This window comes from Nanorana parkeri, unplaced genomic scaffold (assembly GCF_000935625.1).
Source record: "Nanorana parkeri isolate BGI_ZX_2015 unplaced genomic scaffold, ASM93562v1 scaffold221, whole genome shotgun sequence".
NCBI lineage: Eukaryota > Metazoa > Chordata > Amphibia > Anura > Dicroglossidae > Nanorana > Nanorana parkeri.
The window spans coordinates 1,464,801-1,480,432 of record NW_017306489.1 but is presented as its reverse complement, the minus strand read 5'-3'; the positions used below and the strand labels follow the sequence as shown (position 1 = coordinate 1,480,432).

Sequence of the window (15,632 nt, the reverse complement as noted above, 5' to 3'; positions counted from 1 at the left end):
ACCTCAGTCTGTTGAATGTCGGCATAACAACCAGGCACCTAGCATTTTCTAAAGGAGGTAATAAGTGGCAGCCCTTGTATTTCTCTCAAAGAAGGTTTACCTCAATGCTTTCAAAAATGTTAAAGTAGCTTTCTTGGAACTGAACCAGTAGGCCTGCACATGCACAGCACACTCTCTATTGATTCCCATGCAGAGTTCGTACTCTGCGGTTGGTATAGTATATCGCTTGGCCTTCAATGCAAACCGCTGTTTAGGAAAAATCAGAAAGATAGGATCTGTTTGATCACATTGGCTAATGCCACCTTGAAGTTTGCTCTATTGTTTATAACAGAAGTCCAAATATACAGTATATATTAAAATTGCTATAGGAACATTGCTCTGATTGGTAGATCACTGCTCATAAAACTACAGAAAAGCAGTGGAGTCCGAGGCTGGGTGACGCCACTGCAGAAAAGTAACCATTATGTGTATGTATATCAGACTACTACGGTAAGTATGGGGCAACTACAGCCTACATATTTTAAACACACAGCAGAAAATGCTGGGCCTTGTCATTGCACTACAGGGGAAAAAACATTCCTAGATGTTTGGGATAATTTAGCCATACATAAAACTAGATAGGCAGAGCCAGCTGTCACTCACGCAGCTGGGCGGATCTCGACATAGATGTCGGGATCCGCTCCGGCTGCGGCGTCTTAGTATACCGCGAGCTGTAGCTCGCGGTATACTGAGTTTAGGGTAACTGGAGGACGCTAGTTTGTGTCCTCCCGTTACCCTAAGGAGAACTATGGGGAAAAGCCCTGACCCCATAGTTCTCCTTTAATAGTTAAGGTACTTGAATGCATTTGTAAGATTTCACTCCTGAGTTTAGTGTCACTTTAAGAATGGTAGTTGCTTGGCAGTCTTTGACTTCAGTATGTTCTGAGTTACTAAACCAAGACAAGCATGCAACAAATGAATAGGGATGTGCATGGACTTGTAAAGCAAATTCGTCAGAGATTTTGAAGATCTACAGCTGAGTGATAAATTTTTCTTAATAGGTAATTTTTCTTAAAGGTAATTAAAGTAAAAAAAATGTTTTCCCCCACCCAAATGCTGCTTTCGGGACGTACTTTAAATCAGGGCTCAAAATTTTAAGTCCTGAGCTACTAGCCAGGCCTTAAGCGTTACTAGCCACCAGTTGCCCACCTAACCCCCACCCTGCCCCTAAACACACCCTCTTAAATAATCTTATGATAATTCTTATCTTATGATAGTTGCCGCTTGTAAACGGCAGATTAGGGATTACTGCTGCAGGAAAACGCAAGTTCCTGATAAACACCTAATCACACTCGAAATATACTTAATGTTTTTGCGTATATATCTACTGTTCGCTAGCAGTAGATATATGCAGGAAAACCCCCCAGAAGGTTTAATTATACTTTAAGGTTCTTGAATGCATTTTTACGATTTAACTCCTGAGTTTATTGTCACTGTAAGCTGGCCATACACTGGTAGAAATGCAAGCATTCTGGAGCCCCGTTGGGACCTCCTCGTTTAAATTAATCGATTTTTCAGTCGACTTTTGTCGAAGGCGCCAGTCTAAAAATTCTCAGCTGAACAGTAACGGCAGCCAGTTGGTAGACCAATCGAAAGGGGTGGGGAGATTCCCTATTCCACGCTGTTAGCACGGATGGGGTAATCGAGCTGAACGATAAAAAACGCTGATGTATGGCCAGTTTAATGTGTCACTCAGAGCTGCAGTCACATGCCATCTGCTTCCCCTGCAAAAACACACAAGCTGACTTTGCAAGTTGTGCAGCCAATCAGAAGTAGCAGTATCATGTGACTTCCCCCTTCTCATGTGATCACAATGCTCTTGTGAGTAGGAAGTTAGTTGAGCACTTTCTGTCTTTTCTTTCGTCTGTGAAATGGCCAGACTGTTGCTGTATCTCGTGCTTGTGTTGCCTTTCCTGAGGGGATCTGATGGGGGTAAGGAAAATAAAATAAATGTAAAGTTACAACTGTTTTTAGGTCCACTGACTTTGATTCCTGAAGTAACATTTTAGTCGTGTTAGAAAACAATTTCAGTGACACAGTTGAGTATTCTCAGTGATATCTTTTTTATTTGCGCTAGTAGTTTCATTTTCAGTACAAGCTTCTGGTGTATACCTCCTTCAGTACTGCATAGACTTCAGACGAAGAGGGTAAACCGCCAAAACTAGTCCTTAAAATGTAACTGTTGGTGCAAATTAAGTATCATGGAGAGTACTCAACTGTGTTGCTAAGAGTAACAGAATTCCTCATTCAATGCATAACCTAACTCCTCATTCAATGCTTGCCTTTTAGGCTCCATTTACGCATATACTGCCATACGAATACGCACGGAACCGCTTTAAACATAAAAAAGAAATGCACTTTAATGTGCACTGTTTAGACTTCTGCAGCAGCTTCGTACCGCACAACCCATAAAATAGTTCAAACATGATATTTTGGCAGATTCCTCACGTTTGCGGCTATAGTAATAACCTCAATCTAGCAGAATTCGCGCACGTTAAAGATTTAAGCATTTTCCCCCCGCGTGGTAATGCAAACACTATATGTGAATGGAGCCTAAGACTGTTAAAAAAGTGAAAACATTTATTGTTTATTTAGTTCAGTTATTTATAAAGTTTATTTTTTTTATTTTATTTGTTGTGTTTCTTTCTGTTTTGTATATACACTGTAGACATTTCTGGTTTTTAATCTTAAACTGGCCATACACTTGTAGATTTTCATATGAACGTTCACCAGGGATGCACCAATACCGGTTTTTCAGTATCGAGTACGAGTAACGATAATTTGCTGTCAGTACTCGCCGATACTGAGTACTGATACCTGTGTTTCCGCTGGCATGGAGCCGGCTTGCCCGGCAATCAGGAAGCTAGGCAGGGGGTAATGGCATGTCACCTGGTTTCCTGATTTCCTGGGAAGCTGGCTCCATATTTGGCCGGAAAACCAATCAGCATGAAGCCGGCTTCCTGGGCAATCAGGAAGCCTGGCAGCGTGCCTTTACCCACTGATTGCCTGGGAAGCTGACTCCATGTTCCCCTACAGCAGTGCCGGTCAGAGGAAATATTCCGGTATCAGTGAAGCTATCGGAGCATTTAGGCGAGTGCGAGTACTCGCCCAATGTACTCTGTATCGGCCTTTGATACAGATACTGGTACCGGTGCATCCCTAATGTTCACCCATCAGAACATTCTGTGCCCTGTCAGAGACCTGACAAATGTCATTCGTAAGGGCTGGTGCAGACTTGAGTGATCCCGGGACATGTGATCGTGTGCAATTGCTGCGCGGCCCCATTGTTTTCATTGGGTTTATATCCGCGTGACAGTCACTGAAAAAAGGCACATGTCCTTTTTTTCACGACATGCACCACACATTTTTTTTCCAGCCGCAATCATGTGTCGTTGCACGGGCGGAATCCCACTCAATCTGCCTGGCGTGACTGAGATGTCATTAGAAATTAATGGCACTGCCAGTGCGATCAGCGGTGGTGTGCCATTCTGTGACTGTGTGGCCATCGGCGCGGTTTTGTACACGAATGCTGCGCGGTTAACGGATCGCCCAGGTGTGAACCTGCCCTAATTACGTTCGATTTTAACATTTCATTTTGAAATGAATGGAGTTTCCTGAATGAAAACCTTTTTAAAGACTATTTACACTTGCCACTGGAGCGGCTGTCTGCTCGTATTCGGCTGTACAAATACGCACGTAACCGCTCCAAACAGAGAAAAAAATGCAATTCAATGTGCATTGTTCAGACAATTGTGGAGACCGTGCGGTACCCAAAATAGTGCAAGCGCGATAATCCGGCGGATTCCGCACTTTCGCGGCTATATAATGGCCACAAACGAGCAGAATACGTGCATTTGTTTCACATATAATGTTTGTATCCCACACGTGCTTCCGTAAGGAAAACCATGCAGGTAGCGCAAACGCTATGCGTAAATGGAGCCTCAGGAATGATGTCTGATAATTTTAGGGTCATTTCATTGGAAAAGCAAAAACACAAAGGTGTAAATCCAGACTAGAAGAGGAGGAGGCTTTCTGTAGTTCACGGGGGAGAACTGGACAGGGTTGGCAACAGTGTTAGAGATTTCAGTAGAGCACAGGCAGAGTTGTCAGGAAGTAAGGCGCTCTCTGGATTTCTGGCAGATCAATAGGATTTTTTTTTCTCTGCATATCTAACAGATATTACAAAGTACTTTCAATGGTTTATTTAAAGGGAAATTCCGCCTTACAATAAATGCAAGCATCTTCCATTAAAAAAAAAAAAAGTGTATTTAATATTTTTTTGCTTTGGAGCCAGTAAAGCATTGCAACAGTGATCAGTGGACGATGGGTGTACTGCTCTGGCTCCTGCAGATTCTTCCTCCCATCCACATATGTACCGAGGTACATACATTCAGTAACATGGCCAGGAGGTAGAATTAGTGGACTTTAAGTCCCTCTGCGGCGATGGCTGGTGGCACATGTAGTTTTTCCATTCACAGGTCCTCTTAAAGGTGTGTGGTCAGAGCCATGAACAACTGTGCCAAATTCAAACATGTAAACAAGCCTGCAGGGAGAAGAACCCCATGATTCAGGAAACGGGGGGCGGGGGGAGTTGGGATCTGACCATGTTTCATGTTGCACCCTAAATATGAGTATAATAATGAAACATGGTCAGAAAAGTAAACTTAGCATTTAACAAACCAAAAGGAAAGAAATAAGAGAAGTCCTTTGTTGGGTTTACATATACAAGCTGTAATTGTGTAATAATAGAACACACTGTAGGTCAGAGGAAAGACTTATGTGGAACTGGACTCTTCCTCCTTTTAATACTTGTTATGCGTTATAGAATTTCTTGCATAACTTCTGCCTTGGCTTCTGTTTGAGATACAATTGTATCAGTTGCAAGAAGCTTCACAGACGCTTGACTCCAAGTCTGTTATCAGATTATTTTAAGTGTGTTTCCACTTTTGCAGCCAAATTCTGAAACCGCCGATTTTGATATTTGTTAGGATTTCACTTCTTGAGCGTTTTTTTAGCACTTCGATCAGCGCTGAAAAACACCCAGGTGTGAACCAGCCTCAGCGTATGGCATCACCTAACCCCGCACGCTCACAGCGTCGTGTGACATCATGTGCTCTGCCTCCGAGACAGCGGCGGGAATGTGTAGAACGCGCATTCTGTAAAATGGATTCATGTGTGCCTGAATATAGTTTTTGTATTTTGGGGCACATAATAGACTCATTATTGATTTGGACAAAGCGCTGAATCAACTGAATTTCGTTGATTTGCAGGTTCATCCGAATGCACATGTCTGGGGGGGGGGGGGGGGGGGGCTGGGAGGAGAGATGTACAGTACATGTGTTGTCAGTCTGCCCTTGCACATGCGGCATTGTTCTGTTTACTATGCGATCAGCATCCTATAGTGTTACTCCACTCCTGGCGTACACAGCGTAGCGTGACCACGTGACGTCTCTTGTGGGGGTCAAGTCTCCCTTTTTTGGGGATGTTTTGGGAGTGGAGAGATAAATTGCATGGTGGGGGCAGAACAGGGCTGTGGGCAGGGGCATGGCAGGTAGGGGCCCCAGAAAATGTTTGCCCAGGGTCCAATCAATACTAAAGACGGCCCTGACCATATGTTGTCTGCTTCTTTGTGTGGATCCTGTTTTGCGCTTTTCTTTCTAGCCGTGGATTTGATTTAAAACTAAATTCCGGGCATATGGCTAAATACACCATTGAATTACATATTTGGTGGTCCTTTCACTTATTTAAGGATTTGTATATACTGTATGTCCTTCCAGTCCTGAGAGTCCTATATAGCTGATAGAGGGTACAGCCTGTGATTGGACAGCAAAGGGCTAGCAAAAGACTGATGAGGGTTTCTGGCTGCTCTCTTTTCCTGTCAGCATGTTCCCTGTAAGAACCTGTATCCTGCAAGTGAAATGATTGGTTCCTAGAGCTGTATCTCTCTCACTCCCTATGTGAGTGCTGCTGTACAGGGAGCCTGTCGCTATTTAAATTAAAGCATTTTAAACACATTTATATTTTTAAAAATAAATATAGAACTACATTCACGTGTGTGTTTGTTTTTTTATGTCATGGAGTTCAGCTTTATGTTTAAAGGTTATTTTTAGCGTTTACTTAAAGTAGGATTAAGCTTTCAAACTCATCAATAATGAGCTGCCGATCTACTAGCTCGGAGAAGGTACTAAGGAGGAGTGGGGAGTGGCTTCCCTTGCTGTCTCTGTGTGTTTGTGGAGACACACACAGCTTATTAGCACACACAAGTGTGGCTCCATAGGACCCTGCAAGGCAAAGGAGCCACCCTAAAACAGGATATCAGGGCCAGTGCTTAAGGGATCAGCTGATTCTGTAGGAAACTAAAAATAGTGAGCATCAAAGAGCAGCGTCCATTGCAATGATTTAATCAGCATTGAAAAACAACATATAAAATATTTGACTAGGATTATGGTTCGGCTAGGGTTAGTTGTTGGGGTCAGGTCAACCATTTGGGATAGGTTACAAGTCAGGGATGTTTGGGGTGGTTGTTTTTGTCCATTTGTTGTTCATGCTAAAAACAAAGAAAAACTACTTATTATAATAATAATGATAATAAAAATTAAAATAATAATAATAAGAGCTTTACCAAATAATGGGAGGAATTCATCAAAGCTGGAGCAGACAAAATCTAGAGCAGCTGTGCATAGCAACCAATCGGCTTCTCCTTTTTTATTTTCAAATCTTAACCAAACAAACTGAACAGTGAAGCTGATTGGTTGCAGTGCACAGCTGCTCCAGAGTTTGTCTGCTCCAGTTTTGATCAATTCCCTTCAATGTATTTTAACCTTCCATTGTATGACTGTTTATTTGACTCCTTTAGGCAATGTTTTCATTCTATTTTCGATATTTCAGCAAATCTATTTTGTAGATGGTCTGCCAGTTTATTATTCTCCTCTAAATCTGATGATATCCATTATATTCAGTGACGGAAACCTGGAGATGAAAAAAAAAGCTTAGCTCGAGGGAGCAATAATGGTTATATTTGTCATAACAAATAAGGAGAGATAGGAAGACAGCAGCGAGCACATTACCTGCACAGTCAGACTTGATGCATTGTTCTCTGGGATACCGAAAACAAGTGAAACATCTGCTGCTCCGCTAACAAGATAAAAAGCCTGCACTGCACATGCTGATCCAAACCGCCAGCCCGGTGCGGATGAGACTCATTGGGCTGAAACTGTCCTTTCTACAGGGTTGTGCACAAGCAGCAAATGTCATTGGTTTTATGACCACTTGCGTTCACTTATAGGCCTGCCATGTAAACTGCATTAGTCAGAAGTCCTTCCTATATATATATATATATATATATCTATTTTGTTGTTTATTTCATTTTGCCCATATACCAAAAAAAGCACTTTTGTTTGTTAATGATGGCTTCACTCCCCTCCAACACACACTTTGTCCCCACCTCATGCTATCCCATGTTGCATACAGCCAGCTAACAATTTTTAGGAAACCGGTAAATGGCAGTCCCCACTTCTTTCATGTCAGGATCATTTTAATCAGCTCGCCCACTTAGTCCTTCAGTTTTTCCTCCCCGTGCAATGTTCTGTTGCCCCAATCTAACCCAATCCTTTTGTCTTTGATCTGGGAGTCCCTTTTACTTACCCCTTTTGTAAACCAGGAGAAGATTTCCCAAACAATATAAGTGCTGACTCTTTTCTGTCTCTGACATACAACTCCTCATATAATAATGTTAGTACTAACCATCACATGCAAAGCTGCTTTGGAAGTCTGAATCAGATTGGTAGTAGAGCATGCAGAAAGACAGGAAGTTACAGAATATCTGCTTCTGGAAGCAACCGCCCATTAAACATGTGGAGATCTCTATAGATTAGATCCTGTGGATTAAAGAGAACTGGGATGTAGGTAAAGCGAGTGGACTTTCTTGCAATTGCTGCATAGCACTAGCAGTTCACCGATTTCTTTCACTTGCTGCCTGGAATTGTTCTTTTGAAAACCATTTTCCGGCACAGACCACATTGTTACTTTTAGCTCCTGTTTCATTAAGTGGCCCGTGTCCTCTCTTCTTCTCCAGCGTGGAACCAGAGACAGATTCGTAAGAGGATTCACCAGCTACGTGAGGTCCAGTACTTCAAATCTTTCTACACTCGCCTAGGCATGCCGAGAGGTGTGCCTTATAAGCCTGCAGATGAAGGCTACATCACACAACCTTTGGACCATTTCAACCGAAGAAACAATGCCACCTACAATCAGGTCAGTAAGTACAGCTGTTGATATTATGAGTGTTTGACTTTAAGGACATGACAGTGGCACAGTCATCAGTTTGGTGCTTCTGCATTGCAATTGCTTGGAACTTTAATTGTTCTTTTAGACACACATGACCCATCAAGGGAGCAAAACCAATGGGCAGGTAGTGTGCTGGAAATGACTTTTTCACTAGGGATGATGTGCCTCAGTGTCTTAAGCTGGTGGAAGCTCCTGAGGCCTGCTCACCCTCACTTAAAGCTGAACTTCAGGTGCAAATCATTTCATTATGTTCTTCAATAGCTGAGTCTTCAATAATATAAATTGGCTTGTAAAATGGTGGTGACCTCAACACTGTGCTGTACATAGCATGCAAAGTGCAGAGGTGTGGGTGGATCCCATTAGGTCTACCCACCACTAGAGACTGCCTGCTCAAAGCTACAGGTTGAGGGAGGGAGGTGGGTACTAGACCAGTCGCTCTGCACATGGAGAGAGAGAGCAGCAGTGACTGGTCTGTATTACAGGAAACTCCTACACAAAGACAAATTACAAGACTTGTTTTATTATGTATATATTTAATTTAATTACTTGTCTTGTATTTAGACAATATTTATTTGTTTGGTCTGAAGTTCAGCTTTAACTTTAGATTTAAAGAACAAAAAATGGCTTGAGAGCTACATCAAATCTGCAAGTGTGAAAGTGATTCATTATAGCTTAAAGTAAATTTGGGAATATCAAAGCTGGACTAGTTGTTTGCGCATACTTGTCTTGAGCTCAGGACATGTTGTGCATAAATGTTGACTTTTCGCTAAGCAAATGTCGGTTCACACCAGTGGCAATGCACGTTTGTTTAACATTTCTTACATTATGCAGCCCAATCATTTTAAATAGGCTGCCAAAGCTCTGCAATGCACTTAAACTGGACATTCTGCATTCTTTTCAAAGTGCTTTGGAGTGCCATTTAAAATGAATAGCACCACTAGCATCCTTCTAGTGCAGGGATGGCCAAACTCCAACCTTACAGCTGTGGTGAAACTACAAATCCCATGAAGCATCTCTCTCCGGGAGTCATATCTGTAGCTGTGAGAATCTTGCAAAGCCTCATGGGATTCGTAGTTCCACCACAGCTGGAGGGCCGCAGTTTGGCCATCCCTGTTCTAGTGGAATCTCAGTATTTGAATGAACGTGTCCAGGGTATTCTGGTGTGCTGTAGATGCCAAATTGCAGTATGTGAAGGCCCAGACAGTGTTTCATGTTCTGTAATCGTGCTAGTTAAGTTTATCCTTGGTGAGGACAGGTTCAGTTAGAAAAACTTTTGGTACACCCACAGATTTGGCCCACAAGTTCCTGTTCACCTTCAAACCTTGCCTACAGATGCTGCAGGGCACAATGCGGAATAAATCTATAATGTTTACCTGTACTGTATCATTTGGCTCAATACACCTTAACTGCTGTGGGCATGGCTGCCTTCTTTGTGCTGCCTGTGTGTATGAGTCCTTAGAGTCAACTGCTAATTGTTCCGACATGTTTCTTTATCCTTCTCTTTCTCCTTTTCCCCTCTTTTAGCGGTACTGGGTCAATGAAGAGTTCTGGCAGCGTCCAGGTGGACCTGTGTTCCTATTTATAGGTGGAGAAAGTGCCGAATCTGAATATTCTGTCTTGGCAGGTTGGTAGAACATGACATGACAATCCCCTCAATCTTCTAATATCCACATAATTTGTACTCGGCTGTGAAGAATGTGCAAAGCTATTGTAAGAAAATGACATGAAATATGATCAATAATAGATGATTGTTTCCGTTGTTGCATAAAGTTCAGAATGTGTTTAATTTAAAGTTACAAAATATTACAGGATATGGTATATCTTACAGAATGAGTCTAAAAGATGCTTGATGATTACAAAATATAGTATATCTTACAGCAGAAATCTCTAAGATGCTTAAGAAACGTGTCTTTAGTTAGTAAGTAAAAATAGTCCTAACAGTTGTTTCTATTCAATGTGAGTGTGGGTGTGTCTGTCTGATGCTGTGCGTGTGTGTGTGTGTCTGTGAATCTGTAGTGTGAACAGTGGCGACTCTAGGAACAATATTTTGGGGCCCGACGCTGTGGTGGGGGCGAGGGAAGCCTTTGCAGAGAACAGCTGCTGTCCTCTGCAGCTGTTCTGCAGCTCCTGAAGAAGCGCCTCCTTTTAAAGTCTTTCTGATTAGCATAAGGGAGTGCCATACTCTTAGTAGCTGAGTCATGTGTTCTCATTCTCTCCCATTTTGGACATCATAGTCTTCTTTGAGCATTCCCAACAACTGTTTCAACTATACTTACGTCTGCCTGTCAGGCTTACTGATTGATTACCAATTGTAAACTAAAAATCAGCAGCACCAGTCAAAACTGAATCTCTAAACTTGGATAACAGCTATCCACCTAGTAATTTTGCCAGTGTAGCAAGTGTGAGTATCATTTATCACCTATGATATAAGGAAAGTGTTCCCTTGGCAGAATGGGGTTGCTAACAAGAAAAATAGCCAGTTCATCTTACAGATGGCATAGTAAATGAGGCTAACTAGAGTTATTTAAAGAACACTTACAGGGTTATTCACAAAAGGGTGAAGAGTTGGGAGAAGGCAGGAGAAGTGAACAATCTAGGACAGCATAGCTGAGTTGGATCATTTTTCCAAGTCAGCTATTTTGTCCTAGATTGTTCACTTCTCCTGCCTTCTCCAAACTCTTCACCCTTTTGTGAATAACCCTGTTAATTATTAGGATTATGCAGGAATCTGAATCTTTAGGATTTAATTATTACATCAGATGTGAAAGGGATAGAGGGCACTAATGAAATTTTATAACATTTTCACATTTCTACAAGTTTACTCTTCCATAGTTTTTGGTCAATATAATGTAGAGATTTTGTAGATTACTTATTACTAGAGGCAACCATGATTAGGCAGAACCAGCCTTCTACCTCCCTTTGTAATAGCTGCTAAGGTCACTCACTGATCCAGAAAAATGTTCCTTTTCTTCTTCTGGGCTGAATGACACCCAGTGCTTTTTATTCCCACTTCTATGAGCCCAAGGTGTCAAGGCTCCGCCCCCTGCCCTGGACTCACTAAAGAATTCTGCAGAGAGCAGCGCAAGTTCATTATGTGGTGCTGCTCTCTGCAGCATTTAGGATCCACCCACTGCTGGTGGAAAGAGAGGGCAAAGAGGATCTGTGATGTTACCACAGCAAACACACCTGAGCTTGGAACTGGGCTCTGATTCTGTCCACTTGGAGATATAAAGAATATGCTGACAAGGACATGTGTTTTATCTAGGAGAGCATGTTGAGCTAGCACAGAAGCATCGTGCACTCCTGGTGTCCCTTGAACATCGGTATTATGGAGCCAGCATTAACAAAGATGGCCTCACCCTGGAAGGGATCAGATTTCTGTCTAGTCAGCAGGCGTGAGTATGGCACTGCCAACCTAAACACTAGTAGAGTGATAAACTTCCCTCACTTGGAGGCTGTAATGGAGATTTATAACAAAGCGCAAATATCGATATCTGTTTTACTATGATTTTTAGGAGTCAGTCATTTTGTAACTGTTTTTGCTCTTTCAGACTAGCAGACTTGGCTTCCTTCCACTTGCTCATCTCCCAGAAGTTCAATCTGACCCAGAAAAACACCTGGATCTGTTTTGGAGGCTCCTACCCCGGATCCTTGTCTGCTTGGTTTAGGCTGAAGGTGAGGCTCTAGCTCTGCATACAATGGCAATGTTGGCTCCGTATTTTTGGTACAAAAAGGTCAGTGGAAGGACTGAAGTTATAGCTGCTAATCTGGATGCTTGCTCTAGGTCAATAATGCAGAGTACTGCCTCTGGACTAGCATGACAGCCAGGAAACTAGTATTTTTTTAGATAGGGAGGTCACCAATGGCCTCCAGAATATGTCTTCACAAGTTTCATTTAAAGTTTTAGGTAGACTTGCTGGCTCAGTCTTGTGTAAGCTAGTTTTAGGGCCCGTTCACACCCAATACGTTGTGATCAAGCGCATCGGCACTGTGCTGAGCACACCCACACCAGCAGCCATGTGGTGTAGCGCAGCGGCTGGTGTGAATGGGCCCTTTTTCTTTAATGGGATTAAATTGCAGAGAGTGTTATTAGAGGGTCAATTCATCCAAAATAGAATTTTCAGTTTTAAAGTAGATGTCAGAAGATTCACTCTATGGGATCTTAGGGACATTTGTGATAAAGATGTCCCATTTGGATTTCCTTTGCGTCACTGCTGTACCTTCAGAGATAACCTATTTACAAAACTGTTTGACCAAGCAAAATATTTGTAATTCTGTATAGTACAATTCACACAGCTCTGCCACATAATATAGCCAGGAGGTTGCATCTCCACAGTTTTGTTTCACGTCTCTTCTTCCAGCCTGCTCGCTGCATCATGAAGCAGCATCATCCCATTGGTCTCTAGTCTTTTCTTTGCGCCCATTAACATGAACGCATTGGGCAGTGCAGGAGAACGTGATTGACTCACCTTGGCGGCACTCTCAATCTGATATGTTTGAGTGCAGGGGATTAGGTAAAGATCGATTTCTGGTAGTTATATGAGCAGTAGTTAAAAGTCTGAATGATGCTTGAATCAATATGTAAAGCTAAAACTATATATCTATATTTACCTGGAGTTCTGCTTTGGTAATACCCGTGTAATGTTTTGTTTTGTTGTAGTTCCCACATCTGGTGTACGCAGCTGTGGCCTCTTCTGCCCCCGTCAGAGCGGAGCTCAACTTCATAGATTATAACAAGGTACTGTAACATATTGGCAATGTTTTAATGAAGGCTGGCTCCACTCAAAACTAATCAGGCAAGCTGTTACATAAGTGGAATCAAGAACTGGCCAGTTGAATCTTGTTCTGCTTGCAGAAGGCCTGTGAACAACTTAATCTCCTTTCCTGCTCCCGTTGCTGCCAAGCTTATCAGCTAATATCAAGTAGGAAAACTAACCTTCGAAAGTATTTTTTTTTTTCTACCAAAAGAGTGATGGTTGATGCTTCCAGCAGAGGTAGTAAATCAGTTAGTAGTAAGTGAATTCAAAGATGCTTGGGCAAACATAAATCTGTACAAAAAAGTAAAAAAAAAAAAAAAAGGGGCGGACTCAATGGACCACTTGGTCTTTTTCTATGATAGATAGCTGGATACTGTAGATCAATATGGATAGATTTTTACTTTTTAGGTTTATGTACATTTCGCATATACCCTCATCTACAAATAAACATTTAGGACACAGTGCACCCATGACACTACATTTACAGATCAATGTGGATCACTAGAGAGAACACAGCACAAGCTGTTTGACTTCAAACTCTCTTTAAGCCAATGTACCCAGAGGCTTCAGCATGTGCAAGAGCAATGTGCACAGCGAGCTTTTACAACACATTTGCAATTCTTTTGGCCAGCCCTAAGGAGTTTTCTTGAAGCCTTTCAAGATAATACGTGTAATCCCGGAGTGATAAGGCTTCCCCATTATAACAATTTAAGAACGGAGATTATTCCAGATGCTCATTGGTTCTTAAAAGGAAACCGGTTCCATGGTATGAATCTTGTTTGTCTATTCGCAGGTGGTGGCAAACAGCTTGTCAGACCCAGTCATTGGAGGATCTGAAAAGGTACAGTGAATGAAATCCTATTATAGCTCTGTGTGCCCATTGCTGGGAAGCTCCGCGATGGCATAGCTTTGAATGTAGTATTTTTAAATGTGCATGTGAAAAGAAAAAAAAAGAGCAGCCTCCGTTATATAATCCTAATGCTTTTATCAACCTGTTTTATGTATAGTTTGCTTATTACTTGCAAAACAATTCAATCCCTTTTGTGGCTTGTATGTTATCATAACAGTTGTTAACATGTATGTAGTAGACCCTTTTTGGTTCCCTTATTGGACTGCCAAATATACCATTGAAAAGCATTTTGCTATATATAAGTGCAAAAAATACTTGTTAATTTTGCTACATCAATAGGAGGGGGAGGAGATGATGTGAGGTCTGTGGTTTTTGTTGTAATCAGAAATAAAGTAGACAGGGCTGATACCACATGCTTAGGAATTCAGAGCTGTGTTCTCATATGAAATAGGAAGGTAGGAGCATGCTATATTTCTGGCGCTTCAACTGTTATTTTCATTAGAGGTGCATCGAAATGGATATTTTAAAGCCCGAAACAAAACCGAAATAAAAAAAATTGTCATGCCGAAACCGATAATAAAATGTTTTTTATTTTAATTTTTTCAAATATTTTATTTTATTTTTTATATACTTTTTAAAAAAATGTTATATTTATTTTTATTCATTTTTTTGTATTAAATATTTTAATTTCTTACTTTACTTTTAGATGCTTCGGGGAAATATTAGGGGTCTAAGACCCCTGATATTTCCCTTTTTAAAATCAATGAAGAGGAATCCTCTGAGTGTTCCTGTTCATTGATAACATGAGGACATGGTATGTTTACTATAACTACAACTATGAATGAACAGGAGGTGATGTAGATCACTTCCCATTCATTCATAATTGAGAATATAGTACACATACCATATCCTCAATTATCTACAAACACTCAGCGATCAGTGTTTATACCGCTCTCCTCTCGTTGTCACAGGAGGCTGATCGAGCAGTGTAGGGAGGAGAGCTCAGCCCCCTGTGACAGAGTGGCCTGTCTCCGCCCAGACACAGCGCTCTGCCGGACTGTGATAGGAGGCTGAGCAGTGTGGGAGGAGACACCGGCCACTCACAGCGCTCTCGTCCCGCAGCGCTTGGCCAGCTATCACAGTTTCTCTCCTCCCCGCTGGGACACAGAGCAACGCCCAGCTGGGAGGGGAAAAAAAGCAGGGATGCACCGATGTATCGGCAGAAAAATGGCACTTTCGGTATTATGCCAAAAGTGCAATTTTCGGCAGATATATCGGTGCATCCCTAATTTTCATGTATTTTCAGTCTGTTAAAAGCGATTAAACATGGAGAAATGTGTATGTATTCCAGAAACGTACTAAGTATGTAAACTTTTATTTTGCCTTAACATACATTTGAAGCAGGCAGATTAAATGAGGCTGAGCCAAATACAGAGCAAGCACAGAGACTCCTACAGTGGCAAATCTACAAATCTGTATAACTAACCACTAGGCTTCTGCAATGTATAGGTAAATATTCCCAGGCACAAGTCCCCATGCCGAGGCTACACTAATGTACATTCCACATAGACAGCTGGTAGCGTGCAGAGGTACGTGCTCCTTGCTGTCAGACTGGGCTGTCACCCACTAAGGATCAGGAACCAAATGGCATGTGATCACTAGGACAGCTGCCTAGCAGCTTTTTTTCTGTGTGCACTTAA

The 15,632-nt window shown here is 41.9% G+C and overlaps 1 protein-coding gene across 1 annotated transcript in view; it reads left to right on the top strand.

Annotated features, from left to right (window-relative positions):
• The first annotated feature begins 1,855 nt into the window (after positions 1-1,855).
• Positions 1,856-15,632, top strand: part of LOC108786671 (thymus-specific serine protease-like) — a 21,423-nt gene continuing 7,646 nt past the window's right edge. Inside the window, exons 1-7 of the mRNA XM_018556016.1 lie at positions 1,856-1,971; positions 8,114-8,292; positions 9,850-9,949; positions 11,591-11,720; positions 11,877-12,000; positions 12,986-13,063; positions 13,876-13,923. Of these exons, the coding sequence (XP_018411518.1) occupies positions 1,911-1,971; positions 8,114-8,292; positions 9,850-9,949; positions 11,591-11,720; positions 11,877-12,000; positions 12,986-13,063; positions 13,876-13,923 (720 nt within the window). The 5' untranslated portion in view covers positions 1,856-1,910. The remainder of the gene's footprint in view (positions 1,972-8,113; positions 8,293-9,849; positions 9,950-11,590; positions 11,721-11,876; positions 12,001-12,985; positions 13,064-13,875; positions 13,924-15,632) is intronic.